Source organism: Melozone crissalis, unplaced genomic scaffold, assembly GCF_028551555.1.
Source record: "Melozone crissalis strain CALT ecotype California unplaced genomic scaffold, PUWL_Pcris_2 ptg000027l_1, whole genome shotgun sequence".
Classification (NCBI taxonomy): domain Eukaryota; kingdom Metazoa; phylum Chordata; class Aves; order Passeriformes; family Passerellidae; genus Melozone; species Melozone crissalis.
Genome location: NW_026535805.1, coordinates 40,929,004 through 40,940,986, shown reverse-complemented (window position 1 = coordinate 40,940,986; position 11,983 = coordinate 40,929,004). Strand labels below are relative to the sequence as shown.

The 11,983-nt window shown below is 43.3% G+C and overlaps 1 protein-coding gene and 3 non-coding genes across 5 annotated transcripts; all 4 read left to right on the top strand.

The window, feature by feature from the left end:
- Window positions 1-4,962: 4,962 nt before the first annotated feature.
- RPS12 (ribosomal protein S12) lies at window positions 4,963-8,793 on the top strand. 2 transcript variants are annotated; one of them, XM_054279611.1, is made up of 6 exons: window positions 4,983-5,017; window positions 5,157-5,208; window positions 5,625-5,741; window positions 7,416-7,518; window positions 7,980-8,081; window positions 8,699-8,793. In XM_054279611.1, the coding sequence occupies exons 2-6, from the start codon at window positions 5,195-5,197 to the stop codon at window positions 8,759-8,761; spliced, it is 399 nt and encodes a 132-aa protein (XP_054135586.1). In that variant the 5' UTR covers window positions 4,983-5,017; window positions 5,157-5,194; the 3' UTR covers window positions 8,762-8,793. The 2 variants fall into 2 exon arrangements, with proteins under 2 accessions (XP_054135587.1, XP_054135586.1); XM_054279612.1 differs by lacking the exon at window positions 5,157-5,208 and having other exon boundaries at window positions 4,963-5,017.
- LOC128939580 (small nucleolar RNA SNORD101) lies at window positions 6,451-6,525 on the top strand. The gene has a single exon (XR_008483229.1). It is a non-coding gene; the product is annotated as a small nucleolar RNA SNORD101 (small nucleolar RNA).
- On the top strand, window positions 7,827-7,913 carry LOC128939581 (small nucleolar RNA SNORD100). Its single transcript, XR_008483230.1, has one exon. It is a non-coding gene; the product is annotated as a small nucleolar RNA SNORD100 (small nucleolar RNA).
- Window positions 8,225-8,359, top strand: LOC128939585 (small nucleolar RNA SNORA33). The gene has a single exon (XR_008483234.1). It is a non-coding gene; the product is annotated as a small nucleolar RNA SNORA33 (small nucleolar RNA).
- Window positions 8,794-11,983: the final 3,190 nt, after the last annotated feature.

Genomic DNA, 11,983 nt, shown 5'->3' with positions numbered 1-11,983 from the left:
ACAAAGCCTATAGAGTCAGTTTTCCACAAAGTCAGTGTGCACAGAAGGTTACAGTGTGAGAAGTAGCTGTGATACATGACTCCAATAGTGAAACATGGCTACGAAGGTCCTTGCTTATGCACTGCTCATTATTGCCAAAAGAAACTTGTTAATACAACATGTTGGTTAATTCCTCACATATTCTTAGTAAGCTTTCATTGTGGTTTAACACCAGCCAGCAACTCAGCCCCACACAAACTCTCATTTACTCCCTCCCAGTGGGATCAGGCAAAGAATCAGAAGAGCAGAAGTTAGAAACCCTATGCATTGAGATAAAGACAGTTGAACTGGTGAAGGAAGAGCCATGCATGCAAGCAAAGCAAAACAAGGAATTTCTTCACCAATTCCCATGGGCAGTCAGGTGTTCAGCAATCTCAAGGAAAGCAGGCTCCATCACAGGCAACCATTACTTGGGAAGACAAATACCATCACTCCAAATGTTCCTTACTTTCTTCTTCTTTTCCCAGTTCTGCATATGGTGAGCATGACATCATACAGCATGGGATATCTCTGTGGTAGTTGGGGTCAGCTGTCCTGGCTGAATCCCCTCCCAGCTCCTTGTGTGCATCCCCTGCTTCCTCACTGTTGTAGTGGGCTGAGAAGCAGAAAAGGCCTTGGCTCTGTGCAAGCACTGCTCAGCAGAAACTAAAACATCCCAGCGTTATCAACACTGTTTACAGCACAAATCCAAAACACAGCCCCATGCTAGCTACTCTGATGACAAATAACACTACCCCAGCCAAAACCAGAAGAGCTACAAATACTTGCTAACCTTTGAACTAGGACCTGTTACCAACCTATTAAAACAGTTTATCAAGTCTAACAAATATGTATATATTTTTTCAAAGCATATAAGCCTTTCTTGCTTATGTCACATCTGCAACAACTTTAATGACATGTAGTTTTCCTTTCAGATCCCAAATTGGATGTAGAATTCAAGGCTAAGAGCACTAGTTCTCTATAAATACTAGTCATAGAGTAAAATTCCTGGCCGATGTCCACAAGGTAAAAACAAATGAAGGACAATTGCATTAAGAGGAGCTTCCTTCACAGATGTCCAGGATATTATGAAATGCTCAGCACATGTGGAAATACATATTCCTTATTATTGCTCTGTATAGTTGTGGAGATCTTAGAAAGACTTGCATTGCAATCAAGAAAGTCCTTAGTACATATTTACATCATATTAATATTTTTTTTTGTCAGCAACCGCACAATGCTGTTGGGAAATAGTTTAAAATTACTCTAATGTGACCACATGATAACCACATCCTTTTAGCATTTCATGCAAAATCTGTAGAAGGCAACAGAAACTAGCAAACTGTTTTGTTCAGTTATCATGATCAAGGCCTTAGTTAATTTCAAATTGGTATTGAAATACCATAGCTTGTCCTCTCTCTGAAACTCCAGAATGACCTCTTCTTAATTTCTCCAAGTACTTGAAACTTGACACAGAGATCTCTTGCATGTGGGTGGCTGCTCTTTTCTACATCTGGAGAAATACACATTTCTCCCTCAGGGCTGGTGAGCAGAACTTCTGTGGATATAAAACAAGAAGGCTTCCAGCTTGATTTTCCATAGGTGTGAGAAATAATTTCTGTTTTGCAAGAAAAATGAGATAATTCTATCCTATGATATTTATTTATTGCACATGGCCATGTTTTGTATTTCTGGAGACAGATGTGAGATGAAAGTTCAGAACTGAAATTCACAATTTATTGTTCAGAGTTCAGCAGTGTCATGGACTTCTCTTGGGAGTCTGCAATACCTGATACTTTCATCTGCCTATGTGGCTGCCTCACCACACTGTGCCACTGTCTAAACTGCTCATTACTCAGTTCCTGAGTCTCCAGTTTACAATATGGCACTTAAACCATCCCTGTAGTCTGACATTTTGAAGAAGACAGGTTGTGGTTGCCAGGGTGGGTATAAGGGGAAGATAAATGTTACCAGAGCAAGAGACAAGGAGAGAAAATGGGGAAAAGGAGCAGGAAGAGGATGGCTGAGAGAAGAGTGAGCCATTAAAGTCTCACTGCAGTACTGCTATTCTGAAAAAGTCCCCAGGTTCAGTTCCCTTTTTGATCAGAGTGGAAAAAGAAAGGAAGGCTGCCAGCCTGGAAAGGGAGACAGTCAGGGAGAGTCAAGGAACTGAATGGCAAGTGCAAAGGGTAGTAGCTATAACCAGAGGGTTTTTAAATACATGCAGCAAGATGGTGAGTCCAAATGGATCACTCAGAACAGCAGGCTGGAGAGAATAAAAATTCTTGAATGCCATGTGACAGCAGCTCATCTTCTTCTCCCCAAATCCGAGTTTATAAGCAGCACATTATGCTGTTTGTAATATAACTAAATTTTGAGAGGACCAAGTTCCTCTGCTGGGGCTGGCTGCTCAGCAAAGCTGCAGGTCAGCATCTGCACTGACACCACCTCAGCCCTTTAGAACACTGCATCTGGCAGCTCCTCATTTTCTAGCATTCTCATTACACCACTCACCCAGCCTCAAGTGCACTGGAAGTACTTTTCGCACAGGACTGCAATCCTTGGTTTAAACAGGTCATTCCCCATGGCTGTGTGCCAGCATTTGAACTGCAGGGTGCTCAATGAACATAACTCCAAGGGAAATTGCAGAGCTTAAGAAATTAGCTACTGCTTCTAGGAATATAGACAGAAAGGTGGAGCAGGTGGAATAGTACCAACAGCATGCAGAACACCCACATGAATGCTGAACTCACACTGTGCAATGGAAGCAGACCTTCCAACAGGATCACATGCTTTCATTAGTTATTAGACAAAAATAACAGACTCCCACTAGGCTATACCAACATTTCCACACAGAGTTCAGTGCCAATGAAAACTTCCTCTCTACAAATATGTAACTTTTATCTCAGCACAGTTTTGTTTTCTTGCAACTGTTCTAGGAAAACTGCTTTTTAGTGGTGGGCTGCTAGAATATTAGACTATACTTTGACTGTTATTATCGTTTTTGCTGTAGTACAAAGCTTTCAGATGTGCATGCTTCCATCTCCTGGGCTGAATGTATATAGCACTTCCTGCAGATACTGATGTGTCGTAGGCTGCATACAGACTTCTTATCCTTTCAAGACCTTTAGGGCAGATAATGGTATGTTGTTCCACTCACTACCAAAACTGCCCTGTAGATTAGGTGCCTTTGAGGCTTTTCAAGGGCACCAGTGATGGATGGATATAGGGAAAAACATTCTCCCCTGAAGAGGTGGGAAAAAAGTGAGCAGTATTATTTGTGTGTGCTCTGCTTGCATGCTTTCTGAGCGGTGCAAAGGAAATTACATGTTCCTACTTCTTGTGGAGGAAGAGCTCCTGTCTCACAGGAGCTGCTAAATTAGAATATCTACGTTAGGACTGCAGTAGTTGCAACACATTGGGGTATTGCAGCAGGAGTTGCAGTTCAGAGTTTCAAGCAATATATGACAGCATTGGAGGTGCCAAATGCATCTCAGAGGCTGCCGTGTTAGCAGTGGTCAGGGTTGTTCCTACCCACTTTGTCCTTGGTAGCTCAGTTTGCAGTGAGAGGACAGCCCTCATACTGTGCTTCTCTCTCCATGACTTGCTCAGAGATTGGCTTCTGTCCTTTATAGATCTCTGTAGTGCAAATGTAGGTGACTGCCTCAGAGTTGGCATGAGCTGTGTCTCACAGCTGGAGCCTGGAAGTGCTGCAGCCTCCAGCCAGGTGTTTCCCTGGGCAGGCTCTGAAAAACTGTGCAGGCTGAGCTGGGCAGCTCCAAGACAACCGAGCAGGTTCCACTTTTCCTCTCTGTCTTCCTCTGCCCTGACCAGCTGCAGTGAATTGCTTTGTGCACAGTGTCCCTTCCCTAGCTGTATTTACCCTACATACTGCTTGGCAACACCAGGAAGACCAAGGAAGAACATATTGTGGAAAGAGTGGCTAACAACGCTGGTGACAAATGTGTTTGATTGCACTAGTCACAAACCATGGCTATCAATATTTGTGGCCTACTTTTATTTTATCACTATGGTCTTTTTACAAAGATAGTGACATGGAGAATACCAAACAGTCAAGTCATCCATCAGAAGCAGCTGGGATGGACAAAGCCCCGTGTCAGACTAACAGCACCCAAGCGAGGAACACGTGTCAGTGCGGTGGCCGTGCTGCACTCGCCATCAGCCGAACCACCCGTGCGTGTGTGACAGGAACAGGGCTGAGCAGTCGCACTTATGAGGCTTCCGATCTACAGCTCAGCGCTGTGACCTGCTGGCAGAGAGGGGCATTAGGGTGTTTTCTCCATGTTCCCCATTTCTTGGCTGCCAGGGCAGAGGGACGGTGCCAGTGAGGCCAGCCGGCTTTGGCAGCACCGAGTGCTCGTCCTGCCCGAGGGAAGCAGCCCGGGTGAGCCCTGGCTTGTGACCCAGCCCGAGATGAGCCCTGCCCGGCTGCCACAGCTGGGGATCCCCCCCAGAGGCTGCTCCTCCAAATCAAATGGATACTATAGGCACTTAAAAGTTATTTCTCTATTAAAAGAACAACGTTCCTTTTTATGGAACGTCTTGGGTGTTAAGTTTTCCTTCGGAGACCTAATTGGCACCGTTCCTTCCCTAAAGGAAAGTAGCAAACCGATTTCTTGTGAGGCTTTATTTAATCTTCCTTGAGGAAGGGCCTCTGCTGTGACTGCTGGGGTCAGCAATTGGTAAGAGCAGAGGTATCTCCCATAGAGTATTTGTTTGACAAAGCCACCTTGCAGTTGTTGCTTACAGCTACTCAGTTTCACCCTTTAATTTCTGTTTCAAACCACGTCCTAGCTCTTGGTTTCAAACCGGCACAAATCTCACCGCGGACACGGTGTAGGCAGGCCCAAAATCAGGCACCGCAGCGGGCAGCCCCGGCCCGCGCACGCGCGCACCCAGGCCGGGGTCCTGTGGCGCTATAAGAGCGCGCGGCAGCGGCGCCGCCCCCTCTCTGTGCAGCGGCGCGCGGCGGTGCCGGGTGAGTGTCCGCGATGGCGCCGGGGCCCGGCCGGGCGGGATCCCCCCGGCCCTCGGGGCATCGCGGCGGGAGCGGGCCGGGCGGGGGCCCCGGGACGGCCGGCGCCGCTCACCGGGGCGGCCTGTGTCTGTATTTGCAGTAGGAACCCAGGCGGGGACCGCACCCACCGAGAGCGCCATGGCCGAGGAAGGGTGAGCAGGGCCGGGGCCGTCGGGGGGCGGCGGGCGGAGGGGCCGGGTCGCTCCGTGGCGCGTCCGGCTCGGGAGCTCTGGCTGTGCCGCGTGTGCAGGCCCCGGCGCGGTGCTGCTGCGTGCTTCCTGCAGGCCGGGAGACGGGCGCGGGGTCCGCCTGGCAGGGCCGCTGTGCGCATGGCGTCCTCTCCCCAAAGGAGCATGGAGGCAGCATGGCCCGGTGGCTCGCCAGGAGGATTTAGTGCCTTCGCTTCTTTCGAGTTCGTCCTTCGTCTGGTTTTCCTTTGGCATAGTGCTTTAACTTGCTTTTTTTTCTGTCCTTTTTTAATGGCCGGATGCTTGCAGGTGAACGGGCAGCTTTTGCTTATAGCTGAAAGTTGTTGGCACGCTGAGAACATTGTGTGTCTTTTCTTTAGCATTACTGCTGGAGGTGTAATGGATGTTAACACCGCTCTGCAAGAAGTGTTGAAGACCGCACTTATCCACGATGGCCTTGCTCGCGGTATCCGTGAAGCAGCCAAAGCCTTGGACAAGTAAGTGTGGTGTCACCAGTTTCTCTGCTGTGAGTAGTAAAACTGGGTGAGACCTTGTGATGAGGTGTATTGAACACCTGCAGTGGCCATTTTGTTCAGGTGTTCAGTTTAAACTCACACAAGATTATAGCTTTCTGTCAGTAATTGTCGTCTTTTGGGGCCTTTAAGAGGAACATTAAAATATAAAAGCTAAACTCAATAATTGAAGAACAGCAGAATCTGGTGTATTAATTTCTGTCATTTTGTGGCCCCAGTGCCACTGAGTGTTCATATGGATGTATGGGTTTTGTGAGGAAAATTTAATCGTGCCTGCTATATATGGCTATGAAAATCTAGGTTTCAAGAACTTTATATTTTAAGAAGTAATAAAGTATTTTCAAAACTTTACATTATTTTAATCAGGTTAATATGTATTTCAGACTTTTCCTGGAAAAGTTAATTTCCTTTTTATGAAAAAGCCTTAAATTCATAGATTTCTTAAACTTTTTTTTTGCTGTCTGTTTTTGTATATTGCAAGAGTAAGTAAATTGTCAAGGTGCAATATTGAAACAATGTTTGACCTCTGTGCCAGTTATTGGGTAATCAGTTATGGTATTTTCTAGGGCAAAATACATATGTATCTACAGGTATGCATACACACCAGTGTGTGTTTATTTGTAAATCCATACTTGCCTTGCAAGAAAAATCTGCTTAGTTGTAAAGCTACAGTGTTTGGGTGATGACTTCTCAGTTAGTCGGATACCCCTTCACTCGTCCTGTGAGTGATAACTGCTGTCTGACAAACCTGTATGCAGAAACCTCTGGGACAAGGCACTAAACAAGGGCAGAGAAATACAGCTTAGGTAGCTCACAGCTGCTTTGTGTGAGTTCTCTGAGTTCAGCTCCTGCTTTATAAGCAGTGTTTTAAGATAATGTGTGTGTGAGGCTTCTACACATTTGTGTGCAATGGTTCTTGCTTGGAAACATTTCTGGCATTCTGGTGACACTCCTGATAAAGGTCTTTTTAGAGAAAAGTGACCTTGTTTGCAGAGGTCACATTTCATTAGGTTAAGCATAGAAGACCTACTCAGCTCTCTCTGTTGTCAGGTATCCCTTTGGTATCTTAACATTGTACCACAGTATACAAAGATCCTAATTAGAATTGGGGCCCTGTCATTACAGCTTCTCTGAACGTAAGTAGAAAAGATTGTTCTGAAGAACTTGAAAACACTTTAGCCTGGAAATTCAAACTTTTAATAACTAAAATTCTAATGTTAAATTACTGTAATCTGTGGTAAATATGAAAAAGTCACTTGTAACTTGGTTGCTTTGTAACAATGACAGTTCTGTAGGGGACCTGGTGTTTATCCAGGCATCAGACTTTTTTTCCAATGACTGAGAATTTAATTTAGTAGTATTTTTAGAAGGTTTCAAAACAGGAGTAAAAGCTGAGGATAAAGCAAACAATATATGAATAGCCTGTAATGTATATATAAAAAACATTAAAAGTGACAAACCAAATCAAAAGTATATTTAGTATTTTAAAAGCTTATGGTGTCTGATAACCAAAAGTTGAAGCATAGGAAGTGGTTCTCTAGAAATGCATGTGCTGAATGCAATTATTTTTGGTTTTGATTATCAAGAAATTTTAATTGGTGCCTGAAGTAACATCTATCAGTTCTCTCTTTTTTTCAGACGCCAAGCCCATCTCTGTGTTCTGGCTTCAAACTGTGATGAACCCACATATGTAAAGTTAGTTGAAGCGCTCTGTGCAGAACATCAGATCAACTTAATAAAGGTGAGTGAACTTGAGACAAAAGTTTGGAACAGCTATGCTGCTTGTTTCAGCACGTAGAGAGCTGAACCTTTAGAACACTACTGTAATTCCGTGTTTGGCTTGCCTAGGCAGAACTTAGCAGCAGATTGTTCTAGTTCTATGTGATTGCCATTTTTCCACAGTGCAAAACCTGTGGGTGTAGATGGCAAGAGATGTGGATTGGTTATTTTGCACAGTTTAAGTGAGTTCTGGAGTCCTGTTTAATAAGTGAAATTACTGCTGGGAGTGGAGGGCGGGAGGAACATTCCTGTGGCTCCAGGGAGGCTCAAGCTGTACGATGATGATACTTTGGCTCCCTCTGCTGATGCCTGTGAGGAAAGCAGCCATCCGTTACCCAATGCTTCTGACAGTACAGCAGCCTCTGGGCTGAGCCAGCTGTGCTGGGAATGGCAAGCTCTAATGTGGTGTGGTGCTCTGCACAGGTTGATGACAACAAGAAGCTGGGCGAATGGGTGGGTCTCTGCAAGATCGACAGAGAAGGCAAACCTCGCAAAGTGGTGGGCTGCAGTTGTGTGGTTGTCAAAGTAAGATTACTAATTGTTTTATTTCTTGACTTCTGAAAATGAGTAGTAAACCAAAGGTTGCTTTAGATAAGGAACTGTTAAATACAGCTCCTAATTTTTTTTTGTTTATAGTGAATAGACAGGAAGCTTTGCTTTAGACAGAAAAGCCAGTTCAGTGTGTCTGCTCAACTTGAAAATGTTTTGCAGAGCTTGTTTCACAACAACACTGGCAAAGTAAAGCCACAGTACGAGCCTTGAAGACTTTGTGGTCTCTGAGGTCCCAAGAGATGGCTACATCTTCACAATAACACTAGGGCCTTCTGCATGGCTGTTCATAGTTATGCTACTTTTTCACGTGCTTTGAGTTTCTTTAAGCAGAAAAGATTTTGTTCGCATTCCTGTCAGTGGGTGTCAATGTCAAATTTCATTCATTCATTTGCATGAAATAGAGCTGTGCTTTAGAATAGTCTTGTTAAAGAGCAGGGGAAAAACTGGCAAATTGCTTGAGCTTACTTGTATGGGATTTTGGAATTTCTTGTGATAAAGTGTCAGAATCCCATTTGTCCTTAAGAAAAACAAATTGTGAAATTTAGAATGGGTCTGTCTTTATGTTAACAATATGTTGTTTTGTGTTACAGGACTATGGCAAGGAATCTCAGGCCAAAGATGTCATCGAAGAGTACTTCAAGTGCAAGAAATGAATGGCAAATAAATTTTGAACCAGTCTAGTGTATGTGTGATTAATGGTTTGGTGTCTGTGGAACAGTTCTTTTGAATTGCAAAGTGTAGCATCAGAAGATGCAAAAAACTTTTTATTTGTTGGTGTGGTTTATTAGTATTTTAACTGAGTCAGTTTGCTAAAAAGATCCTGGGGATCCCTGCCACTATTCCTGGTTTTGGGTACTTTTGTTTTCTCTTCTACCCCAGAAGTTACTAGCTAGAACATGGCACAGATTCAGGTTGCAATAATGCAGATGGTTAAATACTGTCTTTGCTTGGTGGTGCTTTGGTCTGTATTTCTAGGATTCTGAGTAACTTATCTAAAGTATTGGTGCCTCTGTGATAATAATTTGGGTCCCTCTGCCAAGGCAAATGAGAAGAACAGCCTTAACTGTTTCCCAATTCTTCTGAGATAATGTAGGATTTCTGTAAATGCTTGCTTAAATTCATCAAGGGAAGTTAATGGACACAATATGTGTTTTACTTGTTCTTCTGCCTCAAATTGTGGGTGGTAGCATCTTCTAACTCGTATTGTCATGCACTTGGAGATCTGATTCTGTAGTTCTCAGTAGGTAAGGTAGCCAAGTAATTGAATTCTCACTTGCTCACATTAGGCAGTATTAAACTCCTAACTTCCCCAGTGTTTTGGATTCTGTAGTTCAGAACTTGTGTTTTTGTCTGTTTTTTGGAAGCAAGGGGTTCAGACTGCTGTGATTTGTTATCTTCCTGCAAGTTGTTTCATGTGTCTTAAATTTTCTACCAAGTAGCTCATAAGTGGAGTGGGTCATAAGGAGTTCCTGATTATGCTGATGTGTAAGATATGAATGTGAATATTTGGGACTGAGCACCTATGGCTGAGGAGATGGGAATGTTTATCTGTTTTCAGGCTCTTCAGCTTAGATTTTTACTATGGTTTGTAACCCCTCTTGATACCCCTAGTTTTAAGTGTGAGAGCAAAGGCAGGTATCTTCTCCAGCTGGGCTCAGATGCACTTCTCATACAGCTCTTTAGGCTCTTGAAGGGTCTTATTGGTTTTGGCCCTGTCTACTACTTCGTAGTAGCTAGATGTGGGTGACTTCGTTGTTAAGAAGGTTTCTATAGTAACCTTTTCAGGTGTACTCAATACGGTCACCTGCTCAAGTAAGTGAGGTATGTATCCTTCTGCTAAACTAATGCATGTTCTCAGAAACCAGACATTAAGGTACTTTAGTTTGTTCAAAGGAGGCTGCCAAATATTGTGAAGGGTCTGGGGCCAGTTAGGAAGCCAGTTATTAAACCTGGAGGAGGCTTGGGGGACACCATGCCACTCTACAGCCCTCAGAAAGGTTGTAATGAGGTGACGGTCTCGTCTCTGAAGTAGCAAGTTACAGGTTAGGAGAAAATGGCCTGGTGAGGTGTTAGGAAATACAGTCAGGCATTGGAAAATGCCAGGGAAATGGTGGAATCAGCAGTCCTGGAGGCAGTTAAAAGACCTGTAGATGTGACGCTTAAGAACGTGGTTTTGACAGTGTTTGGTTTGCAGTTGGACTCAATGATTGCTTCCAATATAGTTTGTTCCATTACTTAATTCATATTTGTTGAGCCTGCAACCAAGTTGAGAAAAGTCCAGCTCACACAAACCATTTGGGTTTGCAAAATACCCATTTAATGTGTTTTAACTTGATGTGAAAAAAATAACATGAAAATGTTTTTTGTGCTTGATTTATACCAGTGTAATGGCAACATTAGCAGTAGCTGAAATATTGCATTTCCTCTTAATTGCTGTGAAGGGGTTCAAGTAAGGGGAGCTGTAGTTTACAAGCAAATTTGTTGGGCAGTGTTTCTTTCACTGCAGTGGAATGATACCTCAGTAAACACTCAGGAGTGTTATTTTTTTAGTGTTACCATACCATTTCACATAGCAATGAATGTGAATACCAGGGAATGGCATAGTTTCATGCTAAGTTTTTTTTTTCATTGGAATAGCATCAACACTTTCTAAATTTTTTTTTAAAGAATGGTTTAGATTGAAATTAAATTTTTTTATCAAAATGCTTAGGTTTCAAATTAGGACTCCAGGAAATGAAGCTTTACAAGTGACCTTGGAGCTTATGCAGAGTAAGCATTGGAGAACTGATTGTTTGCTTCATGCTTTTTACTTCAAATTATCCCTAGGGTTTGGTTTATTATCAGAAATTTCCTGAGATCGAAACTCTACCCAAGGCTTTTGATTCACCTTGATATTTTGTAAAGGTTTATTTTATTTTTCCAAACTGGCTGAGGCAAAGAAGGGATTACTACTCCTTATACTGCATCACTTAGTAAATGCTTCTCTGAGGCCTCTGCTTTGTAGACTAGAGAGCCAATATCTTCGTGCTTTCTTGATAAACGGTATTTTTTGTTCAACTGTAGATGTACTGATTTTTGTATGTCCTGCAGGATTTCAGATAAGATTTTGGAGGAGTAGGCTTTTTTTTTTCAGTAGGGATTCTACTTGAGGTTGCAGCCTCCCTGCCCAAAGGGATACATTACTAGTCGCAAGAATGTGTATGGTTGGACAGCACTAAATATGGGAACGGAAAATTAAGACTTCAGAGTTGGGGTTCCAGGACTGACCCTGACTTTTCCTCATGTTTGATGTCACTTCCATGTTTTCCTTTTCAAGCTAGAATAACACAGAATGGTTTGCTCAATGATGTATGTTTTGTAGCTTTACATTGGCAAAATGTTGAGAATTATTTTTTTCTGAACTGTAGTAGCGGGATTGGATGGTTTTGTATGGAAGGGTAGGTGTTTACAGGCCTAAAATAAGTTTCACCATGAAGTAGGAAGCTAATGAAGTCTGAAGCAATTCTGGGAAGTCATTTTGAAGGTGTCAAGAACAGACTCCCAGAGAGCATTGGAGAACATCCTATATGAAAATAAAAATCTTGAAACCAGTTAAGCTAGTTTTCTTTTAGAACCACCTGTGTGTCATCTGGACCACTGCTGTTTTCTGTCTGTGTGTTTTGCTGTAGGTCACAAAAGCTCGAGTATCTGCACAGCAGCAGCACCATATTTGCACAGTTCCTGCTTTGATGGAGTCATGGGCCTGACTGCAGCTCCTGTGGGAGAATTGTTTGTACCTGACCTCTGTTTCCCATGACAGTGCATATTTCACTGTTGCAGCCCCTTGGAGTTTGGGACAGTGGTACAGCTACTCTGCTGCTTCTGGTTAAAAGGGG